Raw genomic sequence first — 14,044 nt, 5'->3', positions numbered from 1 at the left:
GGCTTCAGGTGGGACAGGACCTTGCCGACACTTCCGGTCAGTGATGCAAGGCTGCAAATACACATTCTATCCTGTGCCTCTCACTACGGAACTGTGACACAACACTTAGTGGTAAGCCTTGAAGCTTGGAGTAATGTGTCATGCAGCAAGGAAAACTAATAGAGACATCATTCTTCACCTTGCATCAAGAGGTGAAATTGTACAAGCAGATCCTGGGTGGCCAAAATATTAGAGAGGAGCCAGTCTGCAGGTCCACGGCTACTGGAGTTAAGAAACAGCACAGCCCGTCTTTTAAAACAAACTAGTCTAGGGCAGGTGACACCCACCTAAGAGGAAACACATTCCCCTCGATGTTAGGCACAAATGCCTTTGGAACGGAAGTCCGATTGGCCATAGAGGTAATTCAAGTATGTACGTAACTGAAAGTCTACAGTAAATAAAAACACACCAGCACAACAGGACGAATATATACAAAATCTTTATAAATTCACATATATTTCCAAAAGTGTACAATTTATCGGGACAAAAATGAACATCGTTTTCTTCCCAAGCAAGGTCCCTGTACAGTTCAGAATAGGTATTCGTAGAAACTGGACTAGGTTTGAAAAAACACTGTATCCTGTTCAAAACCATTCTCAGTTGAAATGAAACACTGCATGTGTTAAATCCCGGCTGTATTACAGCATTTTAAGAACGTGTTAAGCTACTTGCTAAATAAGGCTTTGATTTTATAAGATGTGTAACTTTCTAAATCGCTTAACATTTCTACTTATAAGTTAATTCACAGGGTTCACATGGTCGCTTTTTAGCTTCAGCTGGGTATTAGCAAAAACAATACAAAATGATCCCCTGCAAGCAACGAATTTAGCTTTCTTTAAAAAAAAAAAAAAGACATTAAATTACAACTTGTAGCCGATCCTCTAGAAAGTTGGTGACGTCACTGAAGAGGACCTTGTGGTGCTGTCAATCCCAAGCTGTCTGTTGTTACTGGTTTAGCACTACGAGGTCATTGACATAACTTGCTCCGACCACAAGAAACTTGGGGCCTGGAATGTCTTCTACAGCCACAATTGTACACAGGTAAAAACCAGCGTTCCAAAGGTGACAAGATCCTGGTGCCCCCACACCGGGCTTCTGTCACTAACTGTGCTGCTTGGCTATCGCCTAGAGGCTGGGACACGTCACAGAGAGCTGAGCGCTCCGGTGGCGTCCATGTTCTAGCTTTTGTCCCTCTGTCGAGGAGGACGGGGAGGGAACATAGCTGCCAGTAAGATCAGTTACCCCTCTCCATTGTACGCTCTCATGACCTCTCTTCACTCTCCTTGCAATAGCAGAAGGAAGAAAAAAACCCTCTGTGGAAACTCCCAGTGAGAGGAGACGTTGAGTCCAGCAAGCAGGGACGTTAGTGCAAACAGACCAGACTCCAACTAAGGTCCAAGTGTTTCAAGTAGCTACCGTGATGGCTTTCTGACACCATTTTCCCTTCTTCAGCCGTTGCTGAGTGTCCCAGCCAACTCCCTGTTTGGAAGCTGGAGCCGGAAAACCAAGTGTTCCTCAAGGCAAAGCAGCCTCAAGTCAGTGTTTCTGTTACCAACTTCTTTGAGGGTATTTCTAACAAGCAGGATCTAGTTCTATACTCAGGATCTCCTCACACATGTCAACCATCTACATTGCATATGATTTAAAGTAGCTTAGGTTTAAAAAGCTGTGCTTATCTAATACCAATATTGAGTGAAATGGAATTCTTGGCAAAATCCTAAAGTAAGGCTCCCACCTTCCCTTCTCACAAGGAAAAGGTGGCAATTCAAGTGTCAATTTCCCTTTCCTGGGAAGAAGTTGAGAAAAAGATGACAGCTCATCTTTTGAATGCTACCAGCTCCTTTTGAAATTAACATGTAAAAACTAAGAACCAGGAAAAAAATATTTACAAAGCAGAAAATTCCTTAAAGACAGAACATGTTGCTAACACTGGGAGAGTCACATAGAGGAGCTGCACAGACAGGGCCATTTCAGCGATGTGAGGACGCACATCAGGACACAGCGCCTGGGGCACAGGTCTGTGCCAGGACACAATGACACTGAAAGGTGCTGAGACAGTCTGTTCCCTGACGTGAACTTCTCGTGGACTAAGAAGTTCGCAAGGGGTGGTTATGTAAGAACTGAGCTATATGATTGGCTGCATCCAATATCTGTTTTTCCAAGAGAGCAGAACAACCTGGCAAGCTTGAAGGCAAGTGTTTCCATCCTTTTAATTAAATAGATTGTGATGAAATGAAGAATGACACCAACACAGCCCATCAACATGTCGTGCAAATCTCGCAGAAACAAGGTCATGGCAGTGAGAGGCTACACGTTGGTCTCCAGGCCTAGCAGACGGCCCATTCTCTCCACGTTCTTGTCAATGGTAGCCTGGCACGTGATCTCCTTGGCGCACTCCATTGGAAACCAGCCCCTTTCTCCATCTCGAAGTCGCTCCCCCTCGTACCAGCCTGCAAGGAGGAACAGGGTCCACATGGAGCAACAGGAACATTCGGCAGTCCTTGCGGGGGCCAGGCTCCGAGGAGCACCCAAGAACCTCCCTCGCCAATGTGGATGCCATGGAAAATGGCGGGTGAGAAGTTAGAGGTGGGACAGAGGACAGAGGCCCCGGGGCAATGAATGGGCCCTGAGGAGAGAAGGCTGAGAGGGTGTCTGAGTTTGGACCCAGCTGTGACAGAGCTTCTGAAGGTGAGGGCAGAGGAAAGACGATCTGGTTTTGGAAGAAATGAAGAACCTTTGGAGCTGACAGTAGGTTACCAGGGGACTGCAAAGGCAGGAAAACACTCCTGGTTCTCTTTCAGTAGCAAATCCTGCAGCTGCATTCTTATTCAAAACAGAAACACAGACAAATTCAAGTGCAGACAGACGTACGTGAAGAGAGCGAGCAAAAGGCATGCCGGGAGGCTGTCGGGACAGCAGTTTCAAATGTGTCCAAGTGCTTGGAATCTCTGAGAAGCCCAACACAGCAAGTGGCATCTTGGAGGAGGAAAAGGGATAAGGACAGAGAAGATGCAAAATTGACCTTGGAGACAGAAGGCAGGACATGGACTAGGCACTGGTGTCCGAGCGAGGCTGCGCAGCTCACAGCACGCCGAGGGCCAGAAGGACGGCACTCACCGTCACTGACGCGCTGGTAGATGAGGACGACGTCTGCCACCTGCAGCGAGAGCTCGTCCGGCTGCTTGGCAGTGAAGGACCTGATGATTTCAACCTGGGTCAGGGCTGTGGGGAGAAGAGGCCACACTGAACATACCCACCACTCCTGTGCCCGAGGCCCTGCGCGGGCAGCAGCAACCGGGAGTCCTACCAAGAAGCAGGCAGGCTTTCTCGGCAATTCGCTGACTTGCCTATAGATCTCTAAAAGCTCAGATGCAGGAGCTATGTGATGGCACATGAACCCCTTGGTGCCAGTGTCGATTGGCCACGTCACAATGCAGCAGAAAGCCACCGCTGAGCACTGGGGAAACTGAGGCAAGAGCAGTGGGTGATGCAGCAAAGCCAGCCATCTGATGACACAACAGCACTGCTTCCTGGTCTCTGGCTCGTCTCAGGTGCTTCCCACACCTGGCCAGAAGCAGAGCACACGAGACGGCCAAACGCAGAAGCTCTGAGTCAGGATTTCAACTTCTTTTTGTACCAAAATCTTTCAACTTTATTTCACACGAACTTTTTACAAAAGGAGCTCTGCGGGCCGGCACGATAGCTCAATTGGCTAATCCTTCACCTGCAAATATACCAGACTTGAGGGAACTCCGGAGGAAACTGGCGGTATAATTGGTTAATAACCCAGCATCCAGCAGGGGGCAGGGCATCTCTGTGTTCTAGATAGAGCAGGCTGAACTTACAGGTGCGGTCAGGAGGCTGCTTGCCACTGCTGTGTCCCAGGGCCGTTATCCAGCGGGCTCGCTCGCTCCTAAACACAGAGGACAGAGACAGCTGAGAATCAAGATAAAAAAGTAAGATCATTCTAGAAAGCAAGCAGCGCTTTCTAGAAGGCCAAAGTTATACCCAGAAAACTATGGGGAGAGTTTCAGAGGCGTTTAAGGCTGCCCTTCTGAAGGGCGAGTTATGTCAAAATGAAAATCTAGGTAATAAAAACATAAATAGAAAAAGTACTGTCGAAATATTCTGAATGAATCCAGTTACTGGTTAAATGCAATGTCTCTAATGACTGTATAACATGTAATAAAGGGGTGATACTGTGGCATAACGGGTAATGCCACCTACTGGGACCTAGCACTCCATATGCACATCCTGGACTCTGTGCTGTTCCACTTCCGATGTGCCTGGGAAGGCAGCCAAGGATGGTCCAGGAGGGCCCGGCGGCGTGGCCTGGCGGCTCAAGTCCTCATCTTGAATGCCCCGGGATCCCATGTGGGCGCCGGTTCTGGTCCCGGCAGCTCCACTTCCCATCCAGCTCCCTGCTTGTGGCCTGGGAAGGCAGTTGAGGACGGCCCAATGCATTGGGACCCTGCACCCGTGTGGGAGACCCGGAGGAGGCTCCTGGTTCCCGGCTTCGGATAGGCGCGCGTTGGCCCGTTGTGGCTCACTTGGGGAGTGGATCATCGGACGGAAGATCTTCCTCTCTGTCTCTCCTCCTCTGTGTGTATCTGGTTGTAATAAAATGAATTAAAAAAAAAAAAAAGGATGGTCCCGGAGCTTCAGCTCCTCACCCTCGTGCTTAGCTGGGTCTTCTGAAAGCAGCTCCTGGCTCTTGGCGTCAGCCCAGCCCATCTCCAGCCATGTGGCCATCTGGGGAGTGAGCCAGGGCATGGGAGATCTCTCTGTAAGTTTTCAACTAAATAAATAAATTAAAAAAACATTCTCTGCCACCCTCCCTGTTACATCTGTCCCTGTCACGCCTGTGTCCCATCACCTCTGGGTGAGCTCGCGTGTTACGGTGCGAGTGCAGGCAAGTGTGGAAACTATTTTGATAAACATTTGTCAATAAATATCCGTCCCCAACTTTTCCTTAAAGCAGCAGAGATTTAGATATTTTATAATGTTTTCTATCATTTAAAAATAAATAGCTTGCCATATCGCTATTTTCATAACTATGATGTTACAAATTTTTTAAAAGAATGAGTTCTGTCCTAAAATTCTGAATGTTTTGACCTTTTACAAATTTTAACTTTGTCTTAAATAATTTATAAATACGGAGCTTGACATAGATTTGCCAATGAATTTTCCAGTCAGCATAAAAAAAGAAACAGCAGCATAAATGAACAAATTATAATTACAGAAAGATACTTAACACACCATAACCTGCTATTTGGTATGTTAAGCTATAAAGTTGATTTCATTTTTTTTCAATCCCTCGTGCAGCCGTTTTTTGGCCAGTCCTTCCCTCTCCACACCAGCTACCTCGGGGCAGACGGCGGGGTGCTGGGCCTTTCAGTGCTGAGTTGTCCCACCCCTTGCCGGACATGAGTGCACCTGTACCGAGACACACTCCTCGACCTTTTCAAAAATGTTCTGAAGTTCTTAACATGGTTGAATAAACACAGCACAAAAGAATCATTATTACATAGACCCATAATTACATGAAATAGATTATTTGATTAAATGAACAAAATATTCAGATCAATAAGCACCATTTCTCCGAGTGTTTTATACTGAACATCAAGCATGAGAGTTGCGATTCAATAACACACGCGATTTTAAGCCTCTTAAGAAGTATTCATTAAACCCACTGCGCATGTCAGACACCAACCACTTTGCAGGACCCTCTGCAAATCCATCTGCGGGATGCCGGGATTGATGGGGTTCCAAGGCAAGGGGCAGAGCCAACAGCAGTTCTCACTCCGCTGCTCTACCTTCCTCAGGGAGACCTTCATGTTCTGGAAAGTTTTCCTCTCACCATAACCTGTACCGAAGGACGCTTGTCTCTTCATCCTTAGCCCCGGATGTAGCTCCCTCCGTGCCAGGCAGAGCTGATGACTTAGGGCACTGCACAGTGCGTGCCCTTCCACGGCCTTCCCCAAGCCCTTCTCACAAACACACACTTCCTTCCGTGCTTGCCCAGTGACGACCACTCATTACTGCTTTTTAAAGCTCTCTCCGTATCTTACACAAAATCATCAAACGCCGGTTAGATGTGACGACAACTCTAGCAGTGTGTACAAACGTATACCCGTGTACACCTGCTGCCCGATCAAGGCCGCTCAGTTTCCAGGCCTCTCTCCAATCAAGAACCCCAGCACAGAACCAACTGCTGCTCCGACTGCTGTCCCCATAGACTACCTTCACCTGCTTTGTACTTCAGAAAATGAAATAGTACATGTTCTTCAATTTGGCTTGGTAAAAACGATTTATTTGTTTCTGCTGGAAAGGCAGAGTTACAGAGAGAAATGGGGAGAGATCTTCCATCTGCTGGTTCACCCCTCCCTCCAAATAACTGCAAGGGCTAGAGCTGGGCTGTTTGGAAGCCAGGAGCTTTCTTTAAGGTCTCCCAGGTGGGTGCAAGGGCCCAAGGACTTGGGCCATCTTCTGCTACCTACTCAGGCTACAAGCAGGGAGCTGGACTGGAAAGGAAGCAGCTGGAACACGAACTAGCTCCCACACAGCATGCTGGAGCTGCAGGTGAGACAGCGTGCTGTGCCACTGTGCTGGCCCCCATTGTTGGAATTTTTTTCAAGAGGCAGAGAGAAGAGGCACGTAGGGAAAGAGCTCACACCCACTGATTCACTGCCTAAATGCTGCTACGGCCAAGACCGGGCGAGGCTGAGGCTGGGAGTTGGGAACTCAATCCAGATTTCCTGGGAGTATACACATGAGTGCAAGGACCCAGCTCTCTGAGCCATCACCACCGCCTATTAACGTCTCCATCAGCAGGTACCTAGAGTTGGAGCCTGGAACTGAAGCCAGGCACTTGGATTTGAAACATAAGCATCTTAACCACTATACTAAGCGCCCGCCCCCGTGTTCAGCTACCTGTGCTTATCATGTCCACTCAGATTGAACACACGAGCCTTGTCTCTCCCGGGTCGCCTCCTCTGATGGGTGAACCCATACTTGTATCCCACACTCCAGAGCACCCTTCGGCATGACCCAGTCACAGTAAGTGGTCAACAGCAAGCCTCCTGAGGGCAGGATTCTCACCTGTATGCTACTTTATCTCCAGAATGCTTCCCAGCATCTAACAGGGGCTCAGTCACCACTTGCTAACATGAAGGATGGCGACCACTGCCTACTACTGTACCTGATCGTTTATCGACTTGCCTACTTCTCTCAGAGGCCATTAACTCAGGGGCAGGAATCAGTGTTGTTCTAACAAATATCATGAAATACTCACAAGGTAAGGTGTTAAGGAACTAGCTGATAACACCTAATCTTTACAACATTGCAAAGCAGGTATTACCACTATAATTTACACTTTTTGAGAGAATGAAGTAAATCTGGAATGTTCCATGCCTGCTCCCAGATAGTCTATAATAAAAGATGTGGTGACTCTTAGCAGGGGCTTAACAAGTCTTGCTTCGGGATGGGGAATGGTGTTAAGTGGGTTAAGCCACCTTCTGTGAGGCTGCATGATCTTTGCTTCCCACTTCTGATCCAGTTCCCTGCTAACTGTGCTTGGGAATAGCAGCCAAAGTCTATAGGCCTCCACACCAAGGTGGGAGACCTGGAAGAATCTCCCAGCTCCTGGCTTTGGATTGGCTCAGTCCTGGCCACTGTGGCCATTTGTGGAGTGAACCAGTGGATGTAAGTTTAACCTGTCTGGGCCCGGCAGCGTGGCCTAGCGGCTAAAGTCCTCACCTTGAACGCGCCGGGATCCCATATGGACGTCGGTTATAATCCCGGCAGCTCCACTTCCCATCCAGCTCCCTGTTTGTGACCTGGGAAAGCAGTCGAGGACGGCCCAAAGCTTTGGGACCCTGCACCCGCGTGGGAGATCCGGAAGAGGTTCCAGGTTCCTGGCTTCAGATTAGCTCAGCTCTGGCTGTTACAGTCACTTGGGGAGTGAATCATAGGATGGAAGATCTTTCTCTCTGTCTCTCCTCCTCTCTGTATATCTGACTTTGTAATAAAATAAATAAATCTTAAATATATATATATATTAAAAATTTTTTTTTAAAAGTTTAACCTGTCTTTCTGAAAGTCAGTCTGTTTGTAAACACTGCTTTTCAAATAAGTAAATAAATAAATCTATTAAGAATAAAGGTCATGGGGGAAGGCAGGGTGGGTGGAAACTGTGGTATGCTGCCAGACAAACCTGCTGCTGGAAGTATAGTGAGAGGGAGCCCAGGACAGGCTGACGTGTCAAGGAGTAAAACGCACAGCGTAAACAGAAAATGATGGCCCCGCCTTCCTGTTACAAACACTGCCACTCCTTCACAGAAGGCAAAGGTTTACAGTGATTTTATGAGGAACAAGCAAGGCACAACTTCCTTTAAAATGCCCTCCTAGGAAACACTGAAATTCCTGAGATCATCTCCACTAGCGTAAGATCTACATTTCACTTAGGCTCAACTGGACTTTTCAAAGTATTAAGCCATGTGAACACCAAGTTATCTCAGGCAGAGAGTACAAGTGACCCACTGTTCTCTGTGGCATATCCGGAGGAGTTAGCCCTATCCTGGAATTCACCTGTGCCTCTACCCGGCCCGTTCAGCCGCGTTCCCGGAGCACGGAGCATGGGGCCAGCCGAGCAGATCTTGTGCATCGGATTTTTCAGGCAAGCCTTGTCTGCGGCCCTGAGTGGCCCTGGGCTTCAGCAGTGGCTTCACGCTGCCGCCAGCCGCCAGCCGCCAGCAGACTGGAGGAAACCCTTCCCTGCCATGGCATGCTGCCTGGATGCTAATGGCATCCCTTAGCCACGCTGGCTGCTCAGAGGGACTCAGAGGGCAGAACAAGACAGCCCTTGTTCCCTCCCTGAAAGGAGCCGCGCAGTTTCGGTGCAGTGCGTCCCACCCCCTCTTAGATACTGTTGAAAGCGCATGGCCTCCGCCTGGGGGTTCCGCGGGCCGTGCCAAGCGCAGCATTTCAGGGAGGACACTGTGTGTTTCAAGGAATACTACCGACACACCCAGCGTCAGGAAGTTCAGGGCTCACTCACGGGCATCCATTATCTCCAGGGACAATAGAAAATGGTCAAGCTCAACTCACAATGTATCCCGCACCAGTGCAAACTTGTCCCTGTGCCCAAGGAACAGAACAAGAATGGCTGTAGTTGGTGTGTGCTCTGTATTAACGTCCAAGACTTGGGGGACCTTTGCGTCCTTCAACACACACCCACTAGGCACCTGCCGTGGCCCAGGCCCTGTGCTGGATTGGAGGCGCGAGCTGCATAAGACAGGGTCCCTCCGCAGCGTGCAGAAGCACAGAGAAGCAAACACACACACAGACCTTGGAAGTATCCTGTGCTGACACAAGCAGTTCCCTGGGAGCATGTCTGCCGCTGTGAGAGGAAGAACCAGGCCTGGGCGCGATGACGCAATTAGCTGATCCTCACCTTGCAAGCTCTGGGATCCCAGATGGGCACTAGTTCGTGTCCCATCCAGCTCCCTGCTTGTGGCCTGGGAAAGCAGTGGAGGACGGCCCAAAGCCTCGGGACCCTGCACCCACATGGGAGACCTGGAAGAGGCTCCTGGCTTCCGCTGCCAGTGCCACTTCCCAGACCCATCTGTTCCTTCCTCGTAGCCTACAAATTCAGCTGCGATTCCTTCACAGAATTCTATCACTGTGACTTCTGAACAGGGAGAGAAGCCCTGAGAGCCTCTTCAAGCAGTAGCACTGCAAAGTCAGTGGCTTTCCTTCATTCCCTCACACATTCAGTTCAACTGCACAAGATGAGCAAAGAATGAAAGGAAACCCACAAGGTCAAAATTTGTCCCTGCAAATATTTTAAGATAAAACCTCATAAAACTGGGAATCAACAAATATCCCTAATGTGCTAAAAAGAGTTAAGTAGTTAATTACTTCTTTTTTGTCAAAACATGTAACTGATGAGAGCCAAAGTCTAGGCTGTAATTCCTAATTAACCTGAATCAGGTCAATTGTCTGTTTTCTCACTGACCAAAGGCCCACACCGCTCCTTTCTGTCCATCAACCCAATGGAAGTCGATGATAAGGACGACGAAAAACGAGTACCCTAGGAGACACCAGAGAAATGTGAACAATCCTCACATTCAGATTCCAGACTCAGCAACGAAATACAAACACTGTGACCTGAAATAAACACATTTCTCCACAAGAGGCTCCCTATAGTGTGACTCTTGTCAAAGGATGGAAGTATATGATTATATCAGAGATACCATTTCTAATTTCATTCCGCCCCATTTACTTCCTGTTGCTAATTAAATCATTAACTGGACAGGAAGACTGCAGAGACTTCCTGCAAACAATGCCCCTTTATCAGGAGCCCAGAACTGGCTGTCCGGATGGCTGACAGCGCCAGCCATGTTCATTAGGATTTTAGCTGTGTGACAATCAGATCTTTGACGATGGTCTATGATCATATCCTATAGTTTATATGATATAGAGAAAACTTGCATTCATCCATGAACACATCTAACACGCTGTTTTTCACTGTCCACACTGGACCTGAATGACACCCAAATTCCGCTGTGAATACAGAGCCCCAAGGATGCGCTCGCCCTGTGGTCTGTGCCAGCAGCTGCTGTCTGCCCTGCATTCCAGCCACGCAGACAATGCGGCTCCCTGGCTCCCACACTGCTCTGGAAAGGCCCGGAGGGAAAAGACATGACAGTGGTAAAACATTCTCCTTTTGAGCTTCTGTGAAGGGTAAGCTTTTGTAGTTTTCACAGACTATTGTCTCATTAGCAACACAATGACTCAAGATTTATAACCGGCAGAGACACACAAAGCAGTAAACATGGCTTGGATGCATACTCTAAAAAAAGCTGCACCACATTCTTAAGAGCAAAAGTTGAGAACATAAATGGAATTTGGGGAAAGCTGACTCCAACCAAAGAGCAGCGAACAGAGACTGACAGGAAGCAGTACTTCCCTCAGGAGTATTCTACCTTGTCCTGGTCATAGCAAAGCTCATTTTATCAATTTGAAGTCTTCCCAAAAATACTTTCTGGGAAGCTGCGTTGTACAAAGCAACAGCAGGAAGGAATGCCCCGAGACTGGGCCAGCGCAGGACTGATGGGAGAGGAGAATTGTAGGACCCTCCCAGGGGCGCAAACGGGGTGTGGTGCGGCTACTCCTGAGGAGCTCGTGGAGCGGATATGGGGGAAGATACGACAGACTTGGGCACAGGTAGCGCGGGCATCAACAGTGATACCAGGTCTCCACGCTGGAGAACTTGAAAGGCTTTCACAGTTCTGCTTCCACAGTCCTGCGTGTTAGGACGCGGCGAAGACTGGATCCAGCCTGGATGGAAGACATGGTCACAGTCGCAGGCAAACCAGGGAGCAAAGCAGAGATGCCGAGAAAGGTAACTCGAGGCAGAGGTGGTATCGCCAACCGCTGGGCAGCCTCTCAGGACCATTAACCATGGCTCCAAGAGTGTTCCCTGTCAGGGAGCTCCAGCTCCAGTTGCGGACACGACTCCCTGCGTGATTTTAAGCCAATAACCTTGTCTCTCTCTGTAAGTCTTAGTTCCCATCAGAGAAATAATGAGGGAACTGGGCTATATATGTATAATCATACATATGTATATTTTATAACATTCGTATTATCAAAATTGTACATCAGCATGCCATTAGGGTCAGCATATATTTGATGGTTTGAACACTTCTGAGGATTGAAAATGGTGTTGCTCATAATTTTTCCAGAAAATACATAAACTTGAGTGATTGATCCTTGAAAGCCAGGGTGCATGGGTCACCTCACCCGTCCACTTCCCTAAGTGCTGAACATCCTTCCTTCCCTGGAAGTACCCTGGCTTCCTTCTTCACGCTGTGCAGCCAGCTCAGAGCCTGGTACACTCCAGAAACTCACCCAGTATCTGCCCCGCGTCCTCTGGGTAAGCATGTCTGCATTCCTTCTGAAACCAAGGCCACTGATCTGCTCTTCCACAATTTCACTCTTAGGAAGCTGAACTCTCCTTGTGCCAAACAGCTGAACTTCTCCTAGGATTCACTTTATATTTGGTATATTCCCAGGAATACACTTAACTGACAACATGTTCTCAAAGAAAGTAAACATTTAGGTGTGAACCCCATTCTTTTTCAGGTCAAGGAATAAGCGTCCAAAGGCGATACACACACACACACACACACACACACATCATCATCATATACACACATATGTAAATCTACACACATATGACGGTTTACAGCTCTGCACTTCCGTCAGTACACAGTGGCAGTGAAAACCTTGTTTTCTCAACTAGATTAATGATGGACCATATCAGCCCCCCAACAATCACCAAGAATCATAAATGAGAGCTCAAAGCACATATATTCATCCATGCATTTCACAGGTCTCAGCAGGAGAATGTACTGAACACAAAGCAAAACCTTGATGGTTCAATACCTGGTGACCCACAGCTGACCTTCAGGTGTCCAAGTGCGGCAAATAGCTATCTGCTAGGCTTTTAAAGAGAAGGATTATTTTTTCAAGGAAATTGCCTCTTTGGTTGCAATGTAGTGTATTTCAACAGCAATGCTGTTTCATGTTGCATAAGCATTGATCATTTATTTGCTTCTCAGCTGTAACTAAAGGCCAGAGAGGATGAGCAAAGAGAATGAGATTCACTCCTTTTGTACCCACAGGGACCTTCGCGCTCCTGGCCCTTCTGGAATGTTCTCTTGCTATTACAGAACTACAAATATGAGTCATGCCATGGTTTTACTGTGATATGACTGAATACTCTGAGAACATGGTTGGTTGAGGAAATGTACAGTCAGTTAGTCCACAGTAAGAACCAAATGCAAAGGGGTGGAACAATTTTAACTACACAGTACCCAGGGGAGGGAGACTCTGGAGTAGAAAGACATGCAACTTCACTCCTTGGAAGAGTCTAAAACATACGTAGCCAACATTACATCAGTAACAAGGAAACAGGCAAGTTCTGATGTGTTGGTAAGGCCTCAAAGAAGAATACACAATTCTTGAAAATGATCAGCAAAGGAAGACACACTGTCACCACTAACGTGGTTTCTGAGAATTCTCGATGGTTTCTAGACAAGGGCTAATCTCCCAAGTGTTGAAGATTGTCTCAAGCTCTGAGCCCAGCACAGTAGCCTAGTGGCTAAATCCTCACCTTGCATGTGCCAATATCCCATGTGGGTGACAATTCATGTCCTGGATGCTCCACTTCCATTCCATTTCCCTGTGGCCTGGGAGAGGACAGCCCAAAGCCTTGGGACCCTGCATTTGCATGGGAGATCCGGAAGAAGTTCCTGGCTCCTGGCTTCAGATCGACTCAGCCCCAGTTGCTGTGGCTGCTTGGGGAGTGAATCATGGGATGGAAGATCTTTCTGTCTCTCCTCTCTGTAAATCTGACTTTCTAACAATAATAAAAAATAAGTCTCTATTTTGAAAGATTTTCCCAAGTTCACATAAAATCCAAATTTTAGACATAGCAAGTTCTGTTTTTGAAAGATTTATTTATTTTAAATATGGAGCAAAAAAGAATGAAACAGAGCTTCTGAGATCTTTCGTCTGCTGGTTCGTTCCTCAAAGGGCTGTACCAGCCAGGTCTGGGCCAGGCCAAAGCCAGTGGCCTGCATCAGCACCCTGACTTTCCACATTGGGGCAGTGGGCCAAGTTCTTGGCCATCATCTGCTTCCTCCTCAGGTGCGTTAGCAGGAAGCGGGATCGGAAGTAGAACATCCAGGACTTAACCCAGCACTCTGATGCCGAATGCCGGTGCCAGACGCGGCAGCGTAACCCACTGCACCACAATGCTGGTCCCATCAATTCCATTTTGAAGGCAACTTTCCCCAAACAAAAGAAGTTTAGGTCTGTTTTCACTGCCCAGATGTTAAAGCCAGTTTCCTTTTTTATTTAAATTAACTTTAAAGACTTATTTATTTTTATTGGAAAGACAGACCTACAGAGAGAAGGAGAGACAGAAAGATCTTCC

General features: G+C 47.7%; 1 protein-coding gene across 1 annotated transcript in view; it reads right to left on the bottom strand.

Moving 5' to 3' along the window:
* Window positions 1-2,273: 2,273 nt before the first annotated feature.
* Window positions 2,274-14,044, bottom strand: part of ARHGEF26 (Rho guanine nucleotide exchange factor 26) — a 113,829-nt gene continuing 102,058 nt past the window's right edge. Inside the window, exons 12-14 of the mRNA XM_004598087.3 lie at window positions 3,885-3,952; window positions 3,157-3,261; window positions 2,274-2,489 (exon numbers count right to left, since the gene is read on the bottom strand). Of these exons, the coding sequence (XP_004598144.2) occupies window positions 2,347-2,489; window positions 3,157-3,261; window positions 3,885-3,952 (316 nt within the window). The 3' untranslated portion in view covers window positions 2,274-2,346. The remainder of the gene's footprint in view (window positions 2,490-3,156; window positions 3,262-3,884; window positions 3,953-14,044) is intronic.

The sequence above is a fragment of the Ochotona princeps genome, chromosome 3 (genome assembly GCF_030435755.1).
Source record: "Ochotona princeps isolate mOchPri1 chromosome 3, mOchPri1.hap1, whole genome shotgun sequence".
Lineage (NCBI taxonomy): Eukaryota > Metazoa > Chordata > Mammalia > Lagomorpha > Ochotonidae > Ochotona > Ochotona princeps.
This window is presented reverse-complemented; position numbering and strand designations above follow the sequence as displayed.